General features: G+C 34.8%; 2 protein-coding genes across 3 annotated transcripts in view; both read right to left on the bottom strand.

Moving 5' to 3' along the window:
• Window positions 1-1,368, bottom strand: part of LOC128233653 (hemicentin-1-like) — a 28,177-nt gene extending 26,809 nt beyond the window's left edge. For both annotated transcript variants that reach the window (XM_052947438.1, XM_052947439.1), the window contains exon 1: window positions 1,281-1,368. In XM_052947438.1, coding sequence (XP_052803398.1) covers window positions 1,281-1,356 — 76 coding nt within the window. In that variant the 5' untranslated portion in view covers window positions 1,357-1,368. The remainder of the gene's footprint in view (window positions 1-1,280) is intronic.
• Window positions 1,369-7,424: 6,056 nt separating this feature from the next.
• LOC128235619 (hemicentin-1-like) lies at window positions 7,425-23,905 on the bottom strand. Its single transcript, XM_052950425.1, has 14 exons — window positions 23,893-23,905; window positions 22,805-23,155; window positions 19,576-19,908; window positions 16,283-16,582; window positions 15,837-16,115; window positions 14,757-15,044; window positions 13,757-14,074; window positions 13,326-13,625; window positions 13,064-13,210; window positions 12,753-12,774; window positions 12,270-12,358; window positions 11,897-11,912; window positions 11,466-11,545; window positions 7,425-9,083 (listed from the first exon to the last, which is right to left on the bottom strand). Exons 1-14 carry the CDS (start codon window positions 23,903-23,905, stop codon window positions 9,028-9,030), a joined length of 2,592 nt encoding a protein of 863 aa, XP_052806385.1. The 3' UTR covers window positions 7,425-9,027.
• Window positions 23,906-24,271: the final 366 nt, after the last annotated feature.

Below are 24,271 nucleotides of genomic sequence, written 5' to 3'. Positions count from 1 at the left end.
ATGACCCTTTATTATTAGACTAACAAATTGTGGTTAAAATGTTCCATGTAAATACATTTATGTTAATATCTCATCACATCATGTATTGCATTGAAATCTAATCTAACAGTGATCTATGCATGTTTCGCCAAAATTTTCAATCCTTACACTGAAAAGCGGCGGAATAGTCGAGCACGCCGTCTCGGTGACAGCTCTTGTTTGATGATTAAACTTATAAGTCAGTTAACACTTACATTAACTATCATCGGGTGCGGCAATGCAATAAGACGTTTTCATATCTGTCAAGTTTGCACTTCCCCCTTGTGTATCACAGTTATCATGGATATAAGATATGTTATCAGGTTAGTCCGATTTTCACTTCATAAATATGAATAATTTGTAAAATGTAACAGAAAAAAAACACACATTTAATTCCAGAACGCAAATGAATGTCCTGGCATGGGGACTATCGATACTATCAACACGTGTTAAATGATTAACACTGGTTAAAAATTGGAAAACCAAAACTATGCATTGATAACAGTAAATCAGCATGCGCTCTTGATTGATATTAATAAGGTGAACCGATATAGACAGTTGCTGGTTCAAGAAGTGGATAGTTAACACACTAGTACATGTAGGTCACTGAAAATATTTGAGGATGTTAGTATGTACTTATACAAAGTAAATGGTAATGCGAAGCATCAAACCATTTATATTGTAAGCTTAAACTAACAGCCTATAACCATGATTGTGAAATAATATAACGTCCTGATTTTTTAAAACCTGTATTTAATTAATTCCCTTTCCTCTTTACGTATAAATGAAAACAATATTTTAAAAAACTAACAATATGTGTTAAACACATTTTAAAAATCATTTATATCTTTGTGCTAAAAACTATTTATTGTGTTAACGTATATGATTTTTAATATTTTCGTTTCATAATAGGATAGGTTTTCATGCATGTATAATAATAGGATATATATTCATTCTTTTCCGGAGAGTTTGAAGCATATGCTTTAATATATTTGCATTCAGCAACTGTAATTTGTTTGTTTTTATTCGGTTTTGTGACCACATTATTTAGTTCCATGTAAGGAGAAATCCGCATAATTCATCATAAAAAGTAAACAAAGTGTTATTAAAACAAAATCATGTTTAAATATATACAATCACTTATAATTGCACTACTGTCTGCTAAGCATTACGCAAATCAAGCACAGAATCATTGCACTAATATCACTAAAGCGCATCATTAATTCATCTGCTATACATAATTTAAAGAAGATAGTCGATACCTTGGCTGCAAAGAATAGTTCCAAATAATAGAAATATCTCCATATTATAAACACATGTATGATTCTCCACACACATAAAATAAGGAAATTAACACACAGTTGTATATCTATAAGTAAGTAATTACGGAGGTTAAGTGCTACTTAATATTTATGTTCTCGCTAGAGCACTTATATTCATCACAAGATCAATTTATATGGACTAAAGATGCCTGATAAAAATGAACTGAAATTGGCTTACTTCCTAGAATGTTGATAGGTTTGCTAAAACGTAATGAATTAAAAATGAAATCTGTTAACGGTCATGAGTCTTTTGTTAGGCAAAAACTTTTAATGAAAATAGAGGCTGGGAGAATGTCAGGACCGTTTGTTAATAAGCCAATTTAAAATGTAAGAGTTTTGCGTATTGGCCTTGTGCCAAAACGTACAGGTGGTTTCAGATTGATCACACACATTTCATACCCTTATTTAGAAGGTGTACATGATTTCATTGACCCAGAATTAGCAAAGGTTCATTACTCAGATTTCGATAATGCGGTCCACATGGTCAGACGCTTAGATAAAGGCATATGAATGGAAAAAGATGGATTTAAAAATGCATTGCGCCTGTTACCTTGTTTCCAAAGGGAATTTTGATTTATTAGGCATTAATCTTGGTGATCTGTATTTTATTGATAAGTCCCTCGTCCGTCCAATCGTTATGTGATCTATGCCATTTAGATTTCATATTAAGGCTGTACATGTTCCTTGTGTTAATACTAAACTTGTTGACTCTATTTCACGGATGCAGTGGGAAACGTTTCGTCAGTTGGCGCCGAATGTGGATAACCAGCCGACGCCATATCCGCAGGCATTTTGTACATATTTAATGATGAAGTTTAGTATATGTTAAATCAGTTTGTCTCTAAAAACACCAAGCAAGTTAATAGTCGTCCCTTATATTTATTTAAAAAACCTTTTACACGTATACAGTTTAGCTGACTGCTAGCATTTCCGCATTTAATTAATTTGTCGCACATTTGTCTAAATTAAAAAAAAATTGTTATGTGGTTTACGGCGGAATCGCACCGTAAAAGACACAAGAATGCCTTTTACCATTTATATTCTAAATCAGATCTTAAAAGCGTTCCCTTTTGTAGCATTGCATTTTTTGGTTTTCTTAGGGTAGGGAAAATCGCAGTAGATCGGAAAGCAGGTCCCTACAAGAAGGTGGCACAGACTTCGGATATATCATTAACCGAATGCATATGCACACTTCTCATTAAGTGTTCAGAAACAGGCCATTGCAACTCTGTTTCATTGATATTAACACATTCTTCAGATAGCACTCTAAACCTTGCACTGGCGGTAAAGTTGTATTTATTGGTACGTCCTAACATTGATGGTACGTTGTTTTGTCATTTTAGTAGGGAGCCGTTGCCGAAATATCAGTTTAGAGCAATGTTTATGAAATGCCTTATATTTTGTGGAATTAGAGCTTACATTAAAAGCAACTTTTTGAGAATCGGTGGTACAAGTTTAGCAAGTAGGTTGAACATACCCGTTGAGGACATAAAACTAATGGGCCGATGGTCAAGTAGAGATAGCACCAACAGGCGGTATATTCGACTTGATAAAATAATCCCATAATTGTTATAACTTTCTGGGCTCGTCAATTATCAAACGGACAGAGGCGTATGTAATAGGACGGCCATGGGACGGCACCTTGACCTGTCATGGTGTAAGGTCATTTGGGCCGGTGTGCACGGCTTTCGATACAGCCAGGTACTGAACATTACAAATTGTCATTGCACTCCTACTCAAAACTACTTGATTATTCATTTCGGGGGTTGATTTGGGCTCCAAGAACTGTGGGCTACTCCGTAAAAACATGAAAGATGTAATTATTGCATTGATGCAATTGTTTCCGTATACTAACATAGTTTATTCGTGCATATTTCTTAGTTTGATTTGGCGGTATTCATTTAACGACAAAATAATGGAACAATCCAGAGATCTTGTAAATAGGGCACTATCTATCTATCTATCTTTCATTAATGTCAAACTCCTACTGAGGACCTAGAAATTTGCGCGTCAAGCTGCAAGAATGTTAGTCAAAGTTGTGAAAGAAACAGTACTTTTTAAAAACAAAGTTAAAATAAGGTGGTACAGATTAGTTTAAAAATGAAAAGAGTTTTAATAGTTCCCTATGGCGAGACATGTTTAATCTGGCAGACAGCCTGATTGAACTGCTCCAGGGTAGGGCAGGCCACTATGTTAGGTGGGAGGTTGGTCCAATGGAAGACAGCACTGATTCCTTACGTAAAACAGCATGGGGATAAGGCCTTCAAAAATTCTGACTTCAACGACAAATTGCCTGGTCTGTTTTACCCGATGAAATGATAAATTTTTGGCAACCCTTCAATCGGCTCTAGAATCATTTAAAAAAAGCCCGATACCGATGTACCCGACAGAATAAAATGCTATTGGTCCTGTTGTGAAAGTGTGGTCAACAATGATGGCATGCTAAGTAACATTAATTAGAATGTTTGTCTAAATTTTGTATTGTTGGCGTGAGGGGAATTGGCGCTCATTGGCGGAATTTTTTTGACAATTAATCCATGAAAATATAAAGTTCATATTAGAATAATTTTAAGTGCTAATTATGACAAACGAATTAGATATAATCGACTGCATTGACTACCTTATTCATACTTTTTGGAATCACCAACAGATATAAGTATATTCCTTTGTCGTGTGTACAGTTATTGGTACGTACGGCCTTGGGCGTGTTGGATTACAAGTTAATATTGTCAGTGCGTGTATACCAAGACACAAATTACGTCTTACATTCTACGTCGGAAGGCAATATTTTGCTTAAAATGAAGACTGAAACTGAATAACTTTTCCTTAACTTCACCATTTTAAATGAAACAAAGGGCAGTCTATGCCGCTTGAAGAGCCCCGTCGTTATATTACCGGAGTTTGATAAGGTGACTAGTTTTATCAAACACTTAGACAAAACTGTTTCCAAAATAATGTTTTAACAGTGTTCCGTCAGACGGCCGGTTTGTGAAAAGGTTTGTCGAAGTGTTTTAAGAAATTAAACTCTCTATCAAAGTCAGGTAAAATCTCGAAGGCGGGGCTCCGTAAGCGGTATAGACTGTGCTATGTTTCATTTAAAATGGTAAAGAACTAGTGAAGTTTTCTTTGTTTAACGTCTTCATTCGAAACAAAATGTTGCCTTCCAACGTAGCATTTATGACTCAATTTTTTTACACACACTGATTGATTGTTCGATTTATTCATCATATATTTATTTATATATCAAATAGTATGTAGAAACAATGATTGCAATATTGATTGATATTTGATTTATATTATAATTGATTGACCTTGAAGTTTGATTATTATTGAACATTGAAAACTATTGTCGACTGCCAGGCCATATTCTTCCAAATAATAAACTGTTGTATGGAGACAAGTATTGTTGAACTTATTTCCGAGATAATTAATATTATATTTCCTTTTTAAGTATTTCGAGTTTTGTCCCGTTTAATAGTCCCGATATCAAGTATAGATCAGGAAGAATATTTGGTAACAGGGGACCATGACAAAATAGCTGATACAAACTTTCTTGCCAATTGACTCAAAATGAAATGACTTACTGCATTGTTAACGTCAATAATTACATATTTTTCTGTGCTAATTTATTTTGTTTAAACCGTATTAATATGGACTCGTTTGACAACATTATAATTTTCATTCTCACTCATTCGCTTGAGGTTACCCCTAGTTTAAAATCGAGTTATGTTGATGTGATAGTGTATATACTTTGCAGTAAACATCCTCTTTGTAAGTGCATCATTAACTTTCAAGATGTTATCGTTTGTAAGATTCAAATTGAAGGAAGCAAATTAAACTGATATAACTGACAGTAAGCTGAGTGTTTCAGGAAGAGTCTTTCTCTATTCCGATTGTAGTAGATACTGAATAAATATAAACATTGTATGCATGTTTACTGTATAATTAACTGGGCTTATAAAATATGGTTTAATACAATTGAGGATCTAACATATATTATACATGTGGAAAAATAGGGTTATATATATATAAATATATATTTAAGATTGTTTGCAGCAAGGCATATCATTATTGAACAAAAATCCGATAGTAGCTCATAACGTTTGCTTCATATCACACTAAAACCTATTTTTGTTAAAAGCATGAAGCTTATGTCTCTAGGCAAAATGTGTTCCCATGTTCAGCGACGGACGGACCGACGGACGAGACAAAGTGATGCACCAAAGCGAGGATATAAAACAACCCTAACATTCAGACACTTATTGTTAAAAAAGCAATATTTGCAAAAAGAACTGCAATACATGATTTATTTCCCTGTCACTGAGATTACAGTTATTTTCAAGGCGTCCCTATTTTCTTGGGACAATAATTATTTTATGATTGTTTGTTAGACTTTCTTTACGTTTGCGATTTGCAAAAAAAAAACAAGTTTCTACACTATATATCCAAAATATGATAAAAGTGAGTAATGCCTGCTCTGTTTAAACGTCGCATCACTTTAATACAGTTTAATGTTAAACAATATAAGCTTAAGCCATAAATAATGAAACCACAACCGGTTTCATTTTTCATCATAAGTTGTATGGTTATGAGTTCAAATGACGTCAACAGTATTTTGAAGTCATGCCAACACTGGGTTACATCTAGCTACTAAGGTCAGGATTTAAAATAGAACATATTTTTCTTCAATCTCCTTTTGATCAAGTCATCATTGGTCATCTTGTAGAATATGAATATTTGGTACTTTGGAAAGTGTTGGCTGAAGCTGTCTTTATGCACGAATGTTGTTCGTAACGTTCATGAACCACAATTATTTTATGATTTTATTTAATCAACAAGAAATTGAATTAATTGCATATCATTTTAATATAAATTTAATTCGAAAGTTTAACACTGAACAACGTATTGAAATATAAACGTTTCTTAAAGAAATTTAATTTCAATGATATCTTGAATAGGGAGCACTTTTATGTCGAAACAAAACGCGAAACAAAAACGCTTATTAAACTGGAATTTGGTGCCAAATTTGCCAACGTTTTGAAAACATATTCTAAGACTCCATATCCGATCTTAGCAGAAACATTTACATCATTACGCATTTTTTGAATCTGAAAATGCAATCAGTAGGGCGAGCATTTACCTGTGGTAAGTAAACTGGCTTGTTTTGTATCCCTATTGCAAAGCAGCGCATACACTGAACCAAACATCATACGTCCCCAGAAACGCGTTTGCTGAACGTATTGACACTAACAACACACACTCAGTGAGGACACTCATCCAAATTAAGGATACAACGTTAAGGAAGGAATAACGTTCCGTTATTTAACATTGAGCTACAACGGGAATGACACCAACGGCAACCCGGAAGTTTATAATGCGTGATGCGGCGTAATGTTCTAGGAGACTTGTGTCTAAAAAGCACAAACGTCCCAGAGTCGGTGAAAACAACGTGTATGAATCGCCAAAAACGGGCCTGCCGCCTAGGACTTAACGCGACGTTGCATGGGTACGCGAAATTACTCAAACTGATAACAGGAAAACCGTTCGGGAAAGAAATTATACAAATGCAATTTGTGCAAATGTTGTGTATCTGAATATAACCTAGAATCTAGGCATGCTAATATTATGCGTGCGATCGGTGTCCCATCTTCTTAACGATGAGCAGAAAGAAAGACGAATATTTTGACCCTATTTTTCCCGTATCGAAATATTATTATCAGATGCTGTCCACGACTTTTACGAACTGCCATCGTACATATTATCTTTGATCCATAGAGTTATTCTAATGTACACTTTTGATATACGAATAGTTTATTTCAAAATACAAGTCCTCCAGAACAATAAAGATATCGTGTATTTGTATTACATGATGACGTATTTACATTTTTTGAATTAAGGAATGAATTGCGGGCTTGATGTCATTATCGGGGTATGAACGCAATTGGGCTGGTCTAAGTGTGTGGAGTCCGAAGGACTCCACGCGTACTTTGACCAGCCCAATTGCGTTCATATCCCCGATAATGACATCAACCCCGCAATTCATTCCTTATATTTACACCAATAGTTCATTATCTAATTCACGAAACGTTAAAAAAATACTTCTTTTCATTTCGGATTACCTTTCAGTAATCCGTTCTTTCCTATTCTGTAAATAGGACGACCCGACTGTTACCGGAAACATTTTTTTCAAATGACGTCACAATAACGCGGGAAAAGATCAACCACTTGAAATCACTTTTAAACGTAAAATTAAAACACTTTTGGTAACAAAACGTTTAAAATATAATAACTTAGCACTTTCTAAAATGTTGATTTATATTTTACGAGACCTGGTGACACAATACAAACAATAACAAGATCAAATTTGCATGTATATTGTTATGCGATGAATTGCGATCCGAACATATCCGAAGATGTTGCGTGCATCGATTGATGAACGCAATTGCCGAAAGGCAGTTCATTTAAGGAATGGACGTTGAGGTGTAAATATTATTCAATAAACATTATAAATACACATGCAACATTAAAACATCTTTATACAATATATAAAACAATATAGACAAATGGAAAAGACTATGCACATATATTTATGCAATGAATTTTATATCGTGTTATAGTTAGTAAACATGTAAATGGTAAGGCACAACAAAACACAATTTGTTGTTTTGCAAAACCAACCAGTGATTGGGTCAATCCCTATCTACTACGAAAACCACACAAATGCCATGGTACTGCCCTATTACACTAGTAAACACATGTAGAAGAGTTCAGTCGTCGCACCTGTTTCAATAACTTGCCGAACAAGAAACACAAGTAATCTTATGTGGTTTATATTAATTAGTATGTAAGGCAAAAACATGTAACTGTATTAAGAGCAACCCGTACTAGTTAATAAAGCATCATTATCAAACAATAAAACATTAAACAAAGAAAGCATTAAAATTAAAAGCTGATGACATCTTATAATACAAAGTGATTGATCACGTCACACACGTGAGTAGTATTCGCCGGGTAATTGTTCCTACAGACAGACTATAATAAGAGACATGTTTTTGATAATTGTTCACCCTTCCATAACATATGTAAATTACTAAAATCAATTCACTAGTTCATCTAGAAGCTTAAACAACACGGTTATATTAGAACGATTAATGGAAGAGTACTCCAAAGTCACTTGTAGATTCTGTTGAACGACAGATAGTTGTGTTGATTAGAACAGCATCATCTTTACTTTTGCGATCTAAACAGTATTGGCATAACTCGTCCCAGCGTTAATCTTGGAATGGTAGAGATGATCTTCGTAAACTTCAGCGTTAGTTCATCTGAAGCCTCCTGGTCACTCAGAGGCGTGTCGATGATTAGGAGATAGTAATCAGGTCGAAAGTATTCTCCGTAAACAAATAAGTTCATCCATAATTATGTTTTTCTGGGAATGAGTTGAAAGAAAACTTAAGAGACATGCACGTTAGATCTTAACAATTAAGTGTCCAGTTGTATGTTATTATTTGCTTTTATATAAAATAGATTTACTGTTTTAGGATGGATAGTTATTTCGTACACAATTCGCAGCATAATCTCATTTTCTTATCAATATATATATCAATATTGAGCAATCAACAAATAGCATTGCGGAGTTACTCAGTATCGACAACAACTACTCATCATACATGTTATTCGGATTTCTCACTTAAAGCACTGTCTGCACTTGGTTCTTCGCCATCGTGTTGTGGTAAATGGGAACCTCTGCATATGAAAGAAAAATATAAATAATATGATGTTTTGAGTCATCTTATAAAAAAGGCCTACACGTACTAAGATATACATTCACTCACTCATTCAATAGTTATTCAAACAATAATGCCATAAATAACATTTAATCTTATCAATGTATTAATGAAACATTATTTGTATAATCCAAAAGTAAATATTGCATCCACATGCCAATAGCATGGTTAAGTTCGAATGTTAAAGACTATACGAAGCTGAGGCAAGCGAAGGAAAGTAACACTGAGAGGAAAGCAAAACTACCAATGATCCATCGTGAGTGTAGCAATGTGCACTTTCAATCTGTTGTACTCGTGAAGGAGGCCAACTTACGCCATTATATGGACGACAGGGGCAATTAACCACCACTGTATAGGAATCGACGGATGACTAACGCACTGCCATACGTGGAGGCCTGTAGCGAGCCAAAGGCAGGGAAACCAATGCAAATAGGTGCTAGTGTAAGGAAACCAACGGCCTCTTACGGGTCATTGTAAGAAAAAGTGATAATGCACAACTGTATGGGAATCGAGGGAAAGCTAACCCACCACTTAAAAGGAATTGAAACGCACTAACGCGATATTGTAAGAAAAGCGAAGGACAGTCACACATTAAATCAATTACTTTTGTGTAAACTAGTTGCTACACCCCAAAACATGCAAAACATATATTAAGGGTATGGTAAGGCAACAAGCCACAGCAAGTTTTCGCATCATCGAAGCAACGTAATATTTGACATTATAGTGTCTTAGAACATGGGGCTCATTTTAATTTACATTTTTATTTCATGCTTTCTTGTGGTTTATGGAGTTTTGTCAGTATCTAACCCAACAAATCTTGCATATTATTCCATGTAGTCATCAGTTAGTTATTAAGTTGTTCAGTCAAACGTCCTGGTTGGCTGAAAACATTCACATCAAATCAGTTCTCTTTTTTTGCTTTACTTAACAATTAATTTGGCAGCCGAGGTATGTCCTGTTGCTTAAAATAGTGGGTAAAGCAAACATAATTAATAACTTAAGCAAATGGCATTAATATGAGTTAGCTTTTTTAATTGATGGAACTTGTTAGCCCATTGCAAATATCTAGTGCACGTTGATATCTCTTGACCAGCCCTGCAACGTCCTAAAGAAACGTCCACTCTATATAGACAAATTAAATTTTGGTAACCCGTCTTATTTCTTTGAAACACAGTGACAACTATGTATATGTTAAGGTTAGTCTGATACTCTTTGTTCAGCAAAAATGATAAATAAGTTAAACATTTTTAGTACCAGATGATTCTGTGAGTAGTAGAGACAAATTGCATATGATATTTGTACACAGTGTTTTCCTGAACATCCGTCTTAGTTATTAGTAAACATATGTCTTCAGAGATAATCTAAATATTATAAAACATTTGAGCCACCTTCACCCAAACGCATGTACAAACCCTAATAAATAGTTATCTAAACATACTAAAAACAATGGTTTACATTAACCTTACTCAATGTTAGCTTTAGTTTTTAACGTTTAACTGATGTTGACTTTGTCAAACGTAATATTCTGCTTAATGCCATTACATTTTATTTATGCATGCATTATGAGTCATAATGCTGTTTTACTTTTAGCACACTCTGACATGAATTGAACATGTAATTCAACATAGTTTATCACTTATTTTAGTTTTTGCAAAATTTACGAGAACACTGCATCCATTTTCATAAACGATTCACCACGCGTGGCAGGAGACGTCCATGTATCTTTGTAAACTCATTCTCAATCAAACAAAATCTTCAAATGACCGCAAACGGAAGTATTAAATGTTAGTTAAAGCGTCCAAAATGCCAGGATAACGGCAGATCACAAAAATATGCTTGTGATATTTTGCTTGTTCCAGTACTTTGATACCTTTTTCCGCAGTGAGTATAAATGTTTCAACATTAAGCAGAATAAGAAAGCGGAAAATAAGACGTTAAGTTGTAATTGCCATTTTAGGTGTACGTCTTAAAAGAGCAATTATTTGTTTCAGTGTTAACCGAGAAACTTTTTACCTCCACCAAGATAACGCAGGGAGCAATGTTTTCTAATCACTTGTGAAATTACTTAATAACCTACTCTCATTTTTAAGAAAGGTTTTTACCCGACTAAATATTCATTTTTATATATTTTTTGTACTTATATGTAAATGTTTTTCGACTTGGTAAATTGGTCAGACGCGTGTTTTGGACACATTACAATAAAATGACATGTTAATCCCATTTAGGCTTTTAATAAAGATATGCAATTGTTTGTTTCAATGTACAACGAAATAACGGTAACACTCACGAAGTGATCACAGACAGCAAATCACCGTAGTTGAGAGTTTAAAAAAAGATGTACCTGTCTTTGATTTCGCCTTGTTTGGATCGGAACTTGACATGGACTCATCTAGCGGCATGTAAACGTGTGGAGTATCCGGTCTACAAGCAGAAGCTTCATATCAACGATAAATAGAAAAAGAAAAAAAACCAACTAAACCCTCCACCAAATGTTTTGAATGTGAATCGCGAGGTATGCTTTATTTCAGTCACGAGCGTTTGGTGTAATCAATTTATTCTGTGTTGTCTTTCTTACGGTGCAATAACTGTCATGCGGATGTATTTCAACAACAACATATTTAGTGTACGAGTATCTGTTACCACTCAAAAACGGGCAATAATGCATTCATACACGTAGATAAAAATACAATAACATATAGTACAATGACACATATACGAGATATTAGTTAAATACCATCCCTATACATTACTCAAAATGAGATAATTTCCTACCCTTCATTTCCAACACCTGAAAGATCAATAATTGACACATATTTTATTTACGTTTAAGCATTATATTACATGATATTGTAACATATGCGCTATGATAGAAATCAACAAGAATAAGTTCATTTAAAGGCCGGTCATAAAAACAATGAGTCGGGTTAATTTATGGGTGATATGTTAATGAGAGAGTTTCAATGTTTTGCCCATTTCAAGGCAAATGTATTCACCAGCCAATTTTGAGGATTTTGTTTTGTTGAATTACATGCAATCAAACATCATAGTATACAGGAAATAAATTAGCTATTTCTAAAAATAAGTACTTAACTGTAAACAACAACAGCAATACATAAATTTTCAAACAATGAAATATGATACTTACTCAAAACGTCGTAAACAGGCGTGTTGTTTTTTGCTGATACAGTTTCGTAAGTTATGGTATCGTTATCACCAGGAATCTCAGCAAAGGGTCTGAAATTGTTTAACGTTGACAAACATACAGATATAGTACATGGAATGTGGACGTGAAAAAAATAATTAACTTATCCAAACATGACATATCCAAATAACTTTATTTCGTTGCTTTGTATATATGATCAAGAAGAACAATAAAAACCGTCAAAATGAGAGTGTGGTGGTCATATCATTGACGTTGAATACGTTCCAAGGTGTCCCGGTCACTAGGTCAACGTAAAATTAATAAATGAAAACAAGATAAAACTTTTTTGTCGAAGACATCAATATTATCACACTTCTATAGTTCATAGAAATGCAGCAAAGTAAAAAACTTAAAAACTATGGATGTCACTATATAACTGCTTTCTAAAATACATTACTGAGATGTCCCTTCCCAATTTAAACTTACACGGTAGGTCTTGAGCGTGAACCTGTAAATAACAAAGTAATGTAACCGAATTAATAAAATATGACTTGTCAAAACATTAAATAATTGTACTAATTAAAATCCCGAACGAATGACTTTGCAACACTAAGCAAAATTGGAATAATTGTACATAAGGGGATTGTGAAATATTAAGTTTGTTCAGTATAAGCAATCGCAAGTTCAACTTGGGGCGTAATTTCCACAAATGTTATGTTGTACCAAGACATGATATGGTACATGATTTAGAACAGAAAATTGATTTAATACAAAGCGAAGAGAACAAAACATCCTACCTTCTTTGCGAGTGACCTTGAACGCACATGATACCGAATATTTTTTTCGAAGAACACAGAAGCCGACGACAATGACTATCATCGTTATAACCCCAGCTGTAACACCACCAGCAATTGCAGCGATTTGTGGTTTAGCATGGTCGATATCTGTAAGATGTTTACAACAATATCTCAAATTAGATACGTTAAATATGGTAGTTTTTATTGTCATATCAATTCCTTTAAGGCGCTAGAAAGACGCTCAAAATACCAAATGATATACCTGTTAATGTGCTGAATGTAAGTGTTTTTTTCGCAGATTCACCTGCTATATTCAGAGCATAGAATTTGACAAAATACGATCTCCCTGGTTCTAGACTATGAAGGGTTACGTTCATCTCAGTTTTTCCGTTATGTTGAACACTAACATCCAGCCAATCCCCCAAATTATCTAATACTCGATATGATATGTGGAACGTTTGTGGATAGCCATTGTGAGGCCCAGGAATCCATGATAAAACAGCGCTTGAACTCGTGACTGTATTCGAAATCACCATGAAACAGGTTGCAGTATCAGGTGGACCTGAAACGTATATAATGTTAATATAAAATTTAAAAACTGTGTATGAACACAAGAGAGTAATGTTAAAAAAAATCTCAATAGCACAAAATATCTTAATAGATTTACTGTAAATGTTTGCATTATACTGGTACCGACTGATTGGAGAAACAAATCCTCGACTAGTTCCTCGCCAATGCCATTTTTAACTGAAAGACTGTACGCGCCGAAATCATCAATATCAGTATCTACAATGGTCAAGTTACTCGACAAGTCCATTGTTGAAATTTCAAACTTTGCGGTGATATTTGTCAATTGTATACACATATTTCTCCTTAAACATCTTTTCCAGACGAACTGTGAAGAGATTGGTACTGGGTACGCAACCACACTGTACTGCAGTGTTACATTCTCATGTAATCGAGCTGTAAAGTTCACCTTGATATTCTGGCCAGGGGGGCGCCGTGGTGAACCTGCAAGACGACCACTTATTTCAAGAGTATATATAACTAGTCTTATGAATACATTTATTTCACACAGAATCAAATACATAAGGAATAACTTTAAAGAAATGACTGAATAATTATGTTTTGTGAATGAATCTTTATAAACAGTGTGTGTATACCTCGTGATAAATTGCGTCATAAATGCTACGTCGGATGGCAATATTTCGGATAAAGACTTTAAACAATGATAACTTCACTATTTTTTCACCATTTTTAAATTAAACATAGCGCAGTATGCGCTGCTTACGGAGCCCCACCTTCGGTCTTTTACCAGGGTTTGATTGAGAGTAAAGTTTCTTAGAACCCCTATGACAAACCTTTCGGAGCACTGTCAAAACATTATTTTGGAAACAGGTTTGTCAAAGTGTTTGATGAAACTAATCACTTTATCAAACATCTGTAATAACACGAAGGCGGGGCTCTTTAAGCAGCATAGACTGCCCTTTGGTTTATTTAAAATGCCGTAGTGAAAGAAAAGTTATCTTTTATTAAAGTCTTTATTTTAAGCAAAATGACGAAGTATACGACGTAATTTATCACGTGGTATACACACATTGATAGGAAATCGACAAAATGTCTGTTAAAAATGCAAGGTAAGAAGATATATTAGCATGAAATGCTGATAATGAAAACGCATTTGTAAACTTACATGTAACATACATATGTAAATCCATTGCTGAAGTTTTGTCATTAAACTGGTTGCTGGCATCACAAGTGTAAACCCCAGCATCCGTGCACGACAGATTTGCAATGTTGTACTCCAGCTGTGTTGCATGATTAACGGATCTCCTCAGATCACCGTCCTTTTTAATATTAATGGTTGATGGAGGATTGCTATCTACCATGCAAGTAAACGTCGTAATGTTTTTCTCTGTTTCTGTTACGTGTGCTTCGTGTCTGTTTCCAGTCACACGAAACTCTGTTATTCTTGATTTATCTAGAAAAATATTGACACAGTGTAAGTAAGTATTTTATAGCAAAATAGTGTATGCAATTATATAGTGTACTTTTTCTCTTCACAAAGCTTATTCCTAAAATGTGATTAACAACTCTAAGATTTGTATATATATAAAATAATACTAATAAATACCTACATATATGTAATGTCTTTTAGCAAATGATTATATTTGAAATCATACTTTCACATTACATTTGACTAGTGATTGAATGTGTAAAACCTAAATAAAAAGATTAAAATAATATATATATATATATATATATATATATATATATATATATATATATATATATATATATATATATATATATTGACTTGTCCCAGGAATTTAATGTGAGTCTGCATATTGCCTGAATAATATTTATGATTTTTTATCTAAAATTGCATTTCACCATTTATGCAAACATGTTTATCGAACAAAACCATGATACCACTCATCCACTTTGTTAATTCAATGGGACTTACAACATACATGTTGTTTGTTTTGTTTTTCATTAAACATTGGTTTCTTTGGTAATAGAACGTTTGGTGATATGATGCTGCAACTACCAAAACAAGAGATTACAAGGACTTTTTTCCCAAACCATTCGCCAAATCTAATATTATCATGAAATAAAAAGGTAATAAACTTATAAGCTGTCCAATTGCTGTTCATATGAACCGCAAAATCATTAATGACCTGGGCTTACGTCTATTTTAATAATGAGTTGATGGTTCGTAGACAGTATTTCCATATCCTATACGTTAGTTATTGTATAATAATAAACATACACTGAACATTAAGGTGCATGGTTCCGCTATGATTTCCAGTCTGGCCCGGAGATCCAGTGGGCGTCAGCTGGTTTGTCGCAGTGCATGTGTACATGCCGTCGTCTGATTTCTGCACAAAGCTAATACTGAAAAACTGGCTGTTCCATTGCATGCTGTCAATTGACCTTGTCCAGACAAAGGATGTCTGAGAAGGGTTCCCAGGGATGAAAGAACATGAATAGTTTACGGCAATGCCCTCCAAAATGTCATAAGTCTGAGGAAGTTGCACTTTAGGTCCAACTATAGGAGTAAAAATGCCGCTTTGTACGCAATTGATAATATTTGAGATCGTTGAAATATATTTGACAGAATTTAAAACTATATTCCTTTGTTATATCAGTCTTTATTGATTATTCTAGCATATTTATTTCTATTTAAAAGGTAGCATATCTATTAAAACAACTTACACTGAACATCTACCGAAAACGTTGTGTTGCTTGTTCCCGTTTCCGTGTTTCCTCCTGTTGGGTCCATTGTGTTTGTGGCCGTAATGGTGTACTGGCCGAGGTCAGCTGGGTGCTTAACATTTGTGAGGGACATATTGGCTCCGGGCACTTGTCCACGATCCGGAGTTGACCACGTGTACGTGACCAGGGGCGGGTTGGCGGAACTAGTGCAGCTGATAATGCGGTCTGAGCCCTCCACAAGTATAGCAGTGTTCGAGATAAACGTTCCACTGATGGAACACTTGGGTTTACGCGGGGGATCTGCAGAAGAATGAAATAACGAGTATATTGTTATGTATTCTTGTGTTATGGGATTGGTCGGATGAATTGATACGGCTCGGATTTGACTTGAATAGCAGTGGTCGAGATAGTTGTACCGCATATTGTGCATTTTGGGGTAAGCAGAAGAACTTCGGGAATAATGAAAGGTCATTTTTTTAAATTATATTGAGTGATCTGGGGTGTGTTGGTGGAACTGCTGAAGCTGATAGTTAGGTCTGTGTCGTCGTCTAGTACAGCAGCAAGCGAGGACACTAACTCGTGTACGTCAAGAAGCTACATGAAAATCACAATAAAATTTATAGATATGATCCGGAAAGGATGAACGGAAATGGTACACACTGTAATGTTGTATTTTTTCCTGATAGAAATAACCCAGATATATTGCATATCATAATAATAATAATCAAACATTGACATTAGTCACTTAATTGAGGACATGTCATGCTTACTCCTCGAGGAGACACTTGTGGGTCGAATTGTTTGAGTGTCAATGTAGCCAAATAACAAAATATTTACTCTGAGCATATTTTATACATACTTTATATTCGTTTTTATTAAATCAAAACAAGCTTGTACTTAAGAAAGTCAACTGTGTATGATATATGTAACAACTCATGATAAATAATGATAATGAAGATGAAAAATGAAATGTCTGCTGTTTACAGCATGCATTTTGCCTTGCAACTTAATTAACCTTACGCCATGTACAGTGAGTACCAGGAAATAATTATCTGTATTATTCGCATAATTATAGTTAGTCATGACTGAATCGTAAACAGTCAATCAATTAAACCAAATTATTCGGATAATTAAAACCATTCATAAATCAAATGCAAATATATCTTATTACTCAATTGAGTTATATTTTATTCGTATAACAGAACAATATTGTCTAATTGAGAGGAATAAAAGCATTACCGAGTTGCATCCCCTTTTGATTTAGATTTGAATAGGTATTTTAAATTGGTTCAACAGAGATAGTACAGCTACATTTGCTGTAATATTGCTGTTTCCGGAAAGCTCTTCATCATTAAGAATGGATAATTGCTTAATGGATAATTAAATCTTTTTATTTAATTGATCTCACTTACACAGAACCTGAAGGTCAATGGTTGTTTGTTGACTTTTCACAACCGCTGTCTCTCCAGTAGGTGACAACGTGTTCCTAGCAGTACACGTAACTGTTCCGGCGTGTGTTGGCTGCACGCTGGCCAGTGTGAGTGTTGGGCCACTTTGTGAGCCTCCATCAGGGTATGTCTATGTGTAAGTAGGGCTCGGGTTCCCCATGCTGCTGCATATAGGCGTCATGGAACGTCCGGATATTACCCGTGCAGTGGTAACCTCGGAACCCTTGTAGGATACTTTCGGAGTGGAGGGCTCATCTTTAAAATGAGGCAGAGAAATACAGTTTATATAACATTGTAACGTGTTGGGTTAAGTTATTACGTACATGTGATAATCAGTTTAATAAGAAAATATATCCTTTTTTATTGCATGACTGTGAAGCGTACCCTTATAAAGTTGATGTTTGTTATAACGGTAAACGTAAAGTTCATTTGTGTTTATGATAGGAACGGATAAAATATGATAAATTATTTCTGGCTTATGTTAAGCAGAAACTAAATGATAATTCTATCCAAGACTTGCATATAATGTTGAAGTATCTGGTAGAGAAAGAAGCCTCAAGTAAAGCATTATATATCAATATGGCATGTTTTAAACTCCAACTTTACTTATCTCACGCAGTATTAAAAATCGATTTAGTTTATCAAGGTTGAGTGTTTCTGCACATTGACTTGATCAAAGAATGGAAGATGGGCGAAACCCAATCCAATACCCGTTGATGAGAAGAAATGTAACATCAATATCACTTCGCTCTTGAATGTGGTCAATACACGAATATTAAAAGAAAATATTACCAATTTTAGACGCACACCGAACATGCAAAAATATATCCAATTGATTACGTCTGATAAAGAATACCTATTAAGAAAAGCGTAGGAGTTATGTTTACAAAGCATTTAGTAAGATCAGTTGACATGTGTGCATCCTAATAATAGCAAAAGATAAAAAAACTTGTCCATGAACAACAATTGTAAACGTGTAGTACTAATCACATAAATTTCACTTATTATATTATTGATCAACACAAAACATACACAACCTCAAAATGTAATTAAAATATAAACAATTTATGTAGACACATGTTTAGATACATATTATGTAGACTTGAAATTTTCCTGTTCATTAGCTAAGCATAAGTTATTGCTTATATGTTGTTGTCAGCCTGCCAAAGAAACAATATTTCTAAGACCAGTCATTCAATCATGTAACGTTTTGGAATTGTTAAGTCAACAACAAATATTTACTTGTTTTACAAACATGTATGAGATATTTTTTCATAGAATTACTGTACATCAGTAAGTTCTCAGCTTTTTTAATTATTTAGAAAAACTTATCTAAAAGGGATAGTTTTATTAAAAGTGTATGCAAATACTTCCGGAAAGTAACTCCTACCTGAATCAAAATAACTTATATTTTGGCGATGTTAGCCCTGCAATACACAACCTGTCTGTTACGCCTATTAACAATCAGTGTGACTTCAAGTACAAATGTACAACAATACATACATGCACAGAACATTTAAGAAAAACAATAATGAATAAAGCCAGGCACCTCCGTTCCTTTGCACTAATACACGCCCTGTATTTGTTCGAGTACATTCTAATACATCTTTAACGAATTGAAAAAAAAAGCCAATCCCCTCCGTTGTTTTCCCTGCAATACTTGTAGTATATCTTACTATAATGCAAAAGTGACTCCAAGTACTACAAAATATACGTACAACGAACATCTAAGACGACTAAAATGTTTAAAGTCAATCACAGCCGTTATTGGCCTTGCAATTTATGTCCTGTCTGTTATGCGAAAGAAACAACGAAGTTTCTTCACGTACAACAATAGATACTTACATTGAACATCTAAAATCACACTGAAGGAATACAGCCAAACCCCGCCGTTGTTTGCCCTGCAGTACACGCCCACTTCCTGATCGTTTCCCTGTACAGTCAACGTCAGTTTACCAAGAGTCACAATCAGAGTACCACTTGCTCTTGTGTATGTCTCTTTCCCGGTAGTAATTTCCGTGTCATCCGCTCTGTTCGGTGTACCATTATCCTTGTACCACTCCATGATGGCCTGTGGGTTCCCGGCAGATGTCTCACACCGGAACTGCCGGGTGGTGTTTTCTATGACAGAGAAGGTGCTGACCGCCGGGAATATTATAGACACCGATGTAATGCCGACTGTGAATAAACAAGTGCCCGTTATTATGGAATACAATAATCAGCATGTTTATATTTGTTTAAATATTTGTATTTGCAATACAGTTGTTAAATGCATAGTATCAACGTCTGAAAGGGAATGAATGTGATTGGTATTCTGTATACATTTTAAGTATTGCCGTAAAACAAGTTAAAAGATAGAAGCGAAACATCAACAATCTAAAGGGTTAGGGTAAATGCAATCAACGACAAACGTATTATTTGTTCTTCTATCGGCGAAAATGGTTGTGTCTGAACTTGGTTTCTGGCAACAAGCGCTACCATTAAATTGTAGTAATAGCAAGTTAAATCAGCTTCTTTAGAGTTATTATACAAATCAAGATAATATTTTAAATAAATACTAAACAAACCACATAGACAAGCCATTTAACACCTATACATCAGTGGCGTTGGTGCAGACAACGACGGTTAGAGTGCGATCTTTGGAGTGTTTACAAATTAATGTTAAAGCTTGTTCGGCCACGGACAGTATTAATTATATTCATAATTATTTGACAAACACGAAACGGCATCGTTCACACTAGATACACAAGAAAAGTAAATGATATCGTCTCAAACATATCATTTTCAATACTAACACATTTATTTGTTATTGTCTTTCTACTTAATTTGTGAATTTCCGGGTCAGAACATCTAGGGTACATTCAGCACGGCTGTTTCTACACAAGAAGCATTATGAAAGCTTTTACTAACAAGTCACCCATTTATTTTATACAACGCTTATCGCGGCTATGCCGCTTTTGTTATGACTATATTGAATTTTGAGCATGCTCAACATGCCACATAACTCATCTCAGAGATTCTCAGTTCGAGGTCAAGTAGTTCTCCAAGCCGATGCAGGTTGTGCACATAAACAATGGTTGTTCTTGTTTATTTTTTATCGGCAATGTTTGCCATAAATTAAAATTGAATGTTCTTTTCTTTTCTTCCGATTTAAATGTACTAGTTATACACATATTAAATGAATATATCACTCACAAAGCAAAATTAATTTCTCTAGGAAAAGTCAATTGTGAATCCACCGGAAAAAGTGTTTGCAAATTATACCTCGTCGAAATATTTATTGTTCAAGTGTAAATTGTGTAATGAGGTTATAATTTTAAACAATTCGATTAATTGAACACATTTGGTTGCTTAAATGATATGACCGATATTTAAGTTTATCAAATGTTCAGATCGTGTTGCGGACGACTTCATCTTTAAATCAAAGTGTTAAAGCACTGATGGATTAGGGCTACATAAAGGGGCAAGTTGACAACTGTGTGATAAGCATTGAAAAACTACAGAAATGCCTTACACAACAAATGAGCAATATTGAATGACCTAGTTTGAACAAGAGAACTGTAAATGGCAGAAGCACTAAAAACGCGTGCGAAGTGCATGGAAAATGGCTAAAGCCTCGTGAAGGGGTGAGGAGGGGGGTGCGGGGAGGGTATCATCTTTATAGATCTTTTGAATTCCTTAACGCCGTAAATACAGACTTTGACCAATTTCTTTGCACGTCTGACGTGTAATATCATGTACTATAGAACAAAGAGTATTATCAGTATGACTTGTATTGCTATTGCATTCGTTTTACAGAGCTCAAAACACATTCATATATCAAAGCACTGCGTCTAATGAATGCGGCAATGCCTTGATTATACTGACGGTCTGTGGTCTGTTAAAAAAATGAGCAGTTATTGTGTTGAAATTACAACTGTTCTTAGAGATAATAAGGTATAATTTGTAAAACTAGTTGGTCGATGTTAATATATCGTAATTACATTTTCTTCTTATTCATAGGCATACATAGGACATGCATAGTATATATTTTAATTGAAATAAATGAATTACCTAAATCTTTAATCAAAATGGTATCGAATTTGATATATAAACTTCATTATATAATGCAGTATAAAATGGTGTGTATCTCTATTTTTTTATTTTCGTTTAACAAGAGAATACTGTAGCTCTTTAGTTTGTGTATCATATACATATATACTACATAGAATAATAATGTGCATGTTTGTGAAGGTATTCAATATACTGCCAACTGATGCAAACAAAACTGCTTGCTATATAAAATGGGTGAAAGACTTCCAAATTACATTAACATAGGACAAACGTGTCCTTTGCATTCCTGGTATATCTCGCTTTGTAATTAGTAAAGTGGAACGAGTATAACATTTCCGGCAACAATGCTTAAAGCCCGTTAAGTTAGCGCCTTACTTCATATTCTAGCACACCAGATAGGCATTTCCGGTGAATTTAGCCGTGCTGGAAAATTCCATCTGGCACCCCCCCCCATGCCAGATGAGTCACGCGCTGTGACGTAATACATTTTATTTATTTTATAATGCACTTTATGTAACCATTACTTTGCGATTTCAATAGATAAGTTTCATAAACATTAATTTGACAAAAATATATCTTCAAAACAAAACAAAATAACCCTTAAAAGACGTGATATCGTAGGAACTTATTGACGTATGGAGTAAATACAAATTAATGCGCGTCATGACGTCAGTAAACCTCATCGCACGCGCTTTTTGGTGAAATGAACAAAATTGCGCTATTTATGTATTTTCTTCACAAAACAATGTTATTTAAAGTATGCTAGAAAAAATATCTATCATGTGTGTCCGTTCCGGATAGAAAAATCCGACCCTCGGGCACGCTGCGTTGCCGGTAACTCGGCAAGCCTCGTTACCTGACAACGCAGGTGCCCTCGGGTCGGATTTTTCTATCCGGAACGGAAACACATGACAGATATTATTATTACATAACTGTAACGACGATAAAGTATACTTGTTTTGAATATAATACATACTTTTTTACAACTATAATACACACTTTGTACGTCGATATTACATACTTGTTACGAATATTGTCTTATCCCTACTCTTGTCATTAAGATCTCCTCCTGGAGGTAGACAAAACCAAACTTCCCCGTTCATGACTCTGGTGACGGTTCCGATGACACATACGTATTCCCTCCTACTGACACATGAGCAGCTGAGGTAGGACGGCGGTGTTGGGTCTGTGCCACAGCCTGATGATGCGTAGCCCACTGCGGTTATTGTACGAGGAGATGTTTCCAAATGTCTTTTATAATATGTTACGTACTGGACTTCGGTAGACGTTGAACACGTCAGTTTAAGGTATGCGTTCTCTTGGACTGTGAAACCTCCAGACGTCCCGTTCCCCGTCAATGTTAGGCAGAACACTGTGGAATAGTAAAACAACGTTACTTAATGATTGTTTGCTCATCGACCATTAAATGAAAGCAAATGAATGTTTGTTTAAAATAACTGTCTGTAAGAATCCTGAAGAAATTTTAAATAAAGGTACTGTAATAGGTGATAAAATGTATGCATGGATCGTGGCCTTCAGTTTGAAGGATGACTTAATGTAAAGTTAAATGTTTATTTCAGCATAGTATATGCCGGCTATGACCAACAAAACTGTTTATGCATATAACATAATGACCTGCAGGTGTTACCCTCACATTTAAGTTGGAGAAGTTGGTGTTGGTAAGTATGGAACACATTTCCAAAGTTATTTTAAGCTCCTCCCTGCATGACAAAGTTACAGCCCGGACACAGACCACCGAACGGAAATAAGAGTTTCATATGCCCAAGTTTGTGTGCATAACATTTTAAGGGCATAAGGTTTGTCAGAAAAATTAGATATATATTTTTGCAGGACGTATTTGTTCGCAATATGTATCACATGACTTTACTAATCGATAGAAAGTGTTTAGCGTTGTTATTTCTGCAGATATACATGGGTCTTGTACGCACAAAATACCGTCTGCTTATGGTGAACACTTGTACCAAGGTGTCTTAAAATCCCTCAATGCATAGCGAAGAAACAGCCAGGACATGTCAAAACCTGACGCACGCTTTCGCGAACGGACGCACATACACCAAATCGCCACTGCGGTTACTATTTCCAACTCACCGTAAACATGCATGGTGCAATACATTCCCTGTGGTTGATCATTTTTAGTCAATTAAAAATACAATCCATAAATACACAATACATAGTATTACAAAATAAAATTTGCCTTCGACTTCTGATCTTTGCGATGGAGAAGGTTGTGATAAGGATAATGACTAATAACACTTTAGATTTTAATAAATAAAAAATGCAGCAATAAATTCATGTTATGGTTTATAAACTAGTAAAAGTGTTTAAAAATGTGTATGATTTCACATCCTATTATTACCGACAGTGTGGTAAATACGTTCACCTAACAAACTCAGAAACATTGCTGCTTTACAACGTTTCGGAACATAGTTTTATGATACCGTTAGTTTGACATGGGAGTGTGAGGAAG

This window comes from Mya arenaria, chromosome 5, assembly GCF_026914265.1.
Source record: "Mya arenaria isolate MELC-2E11 chromosome 5, ASM2691426v1".
Taxonomy (NCBI): Eukaryota; Metazoa; Mollusca; class Bivalvia; order Myida; family Myidae; genus Mya; species Mya arenaria.
This window is presented reverse-complemented; position numbering and strand designations above follow the sequence as displayed.

Bases quoted from the DNA above. Each gene is read 5' to 3' on its own strand.
- LOC128235619 (XM_052950425.1), bottom strand. The intron at 14,075-14,756 runs GTAAGTTTACAA...GTCGTCTTGCAG, and splicing joins TTTACATATGTATGTTACAT to GTTCACCACGGCGCCCCCCT. The intron at 12,359-12,752 runs GTAAGTTTAAAT...AAACAATTTCAG, and splicing joins TCACGCTCAAGACCTACCGT to ACCCTTTGCTGAGATTCCTG.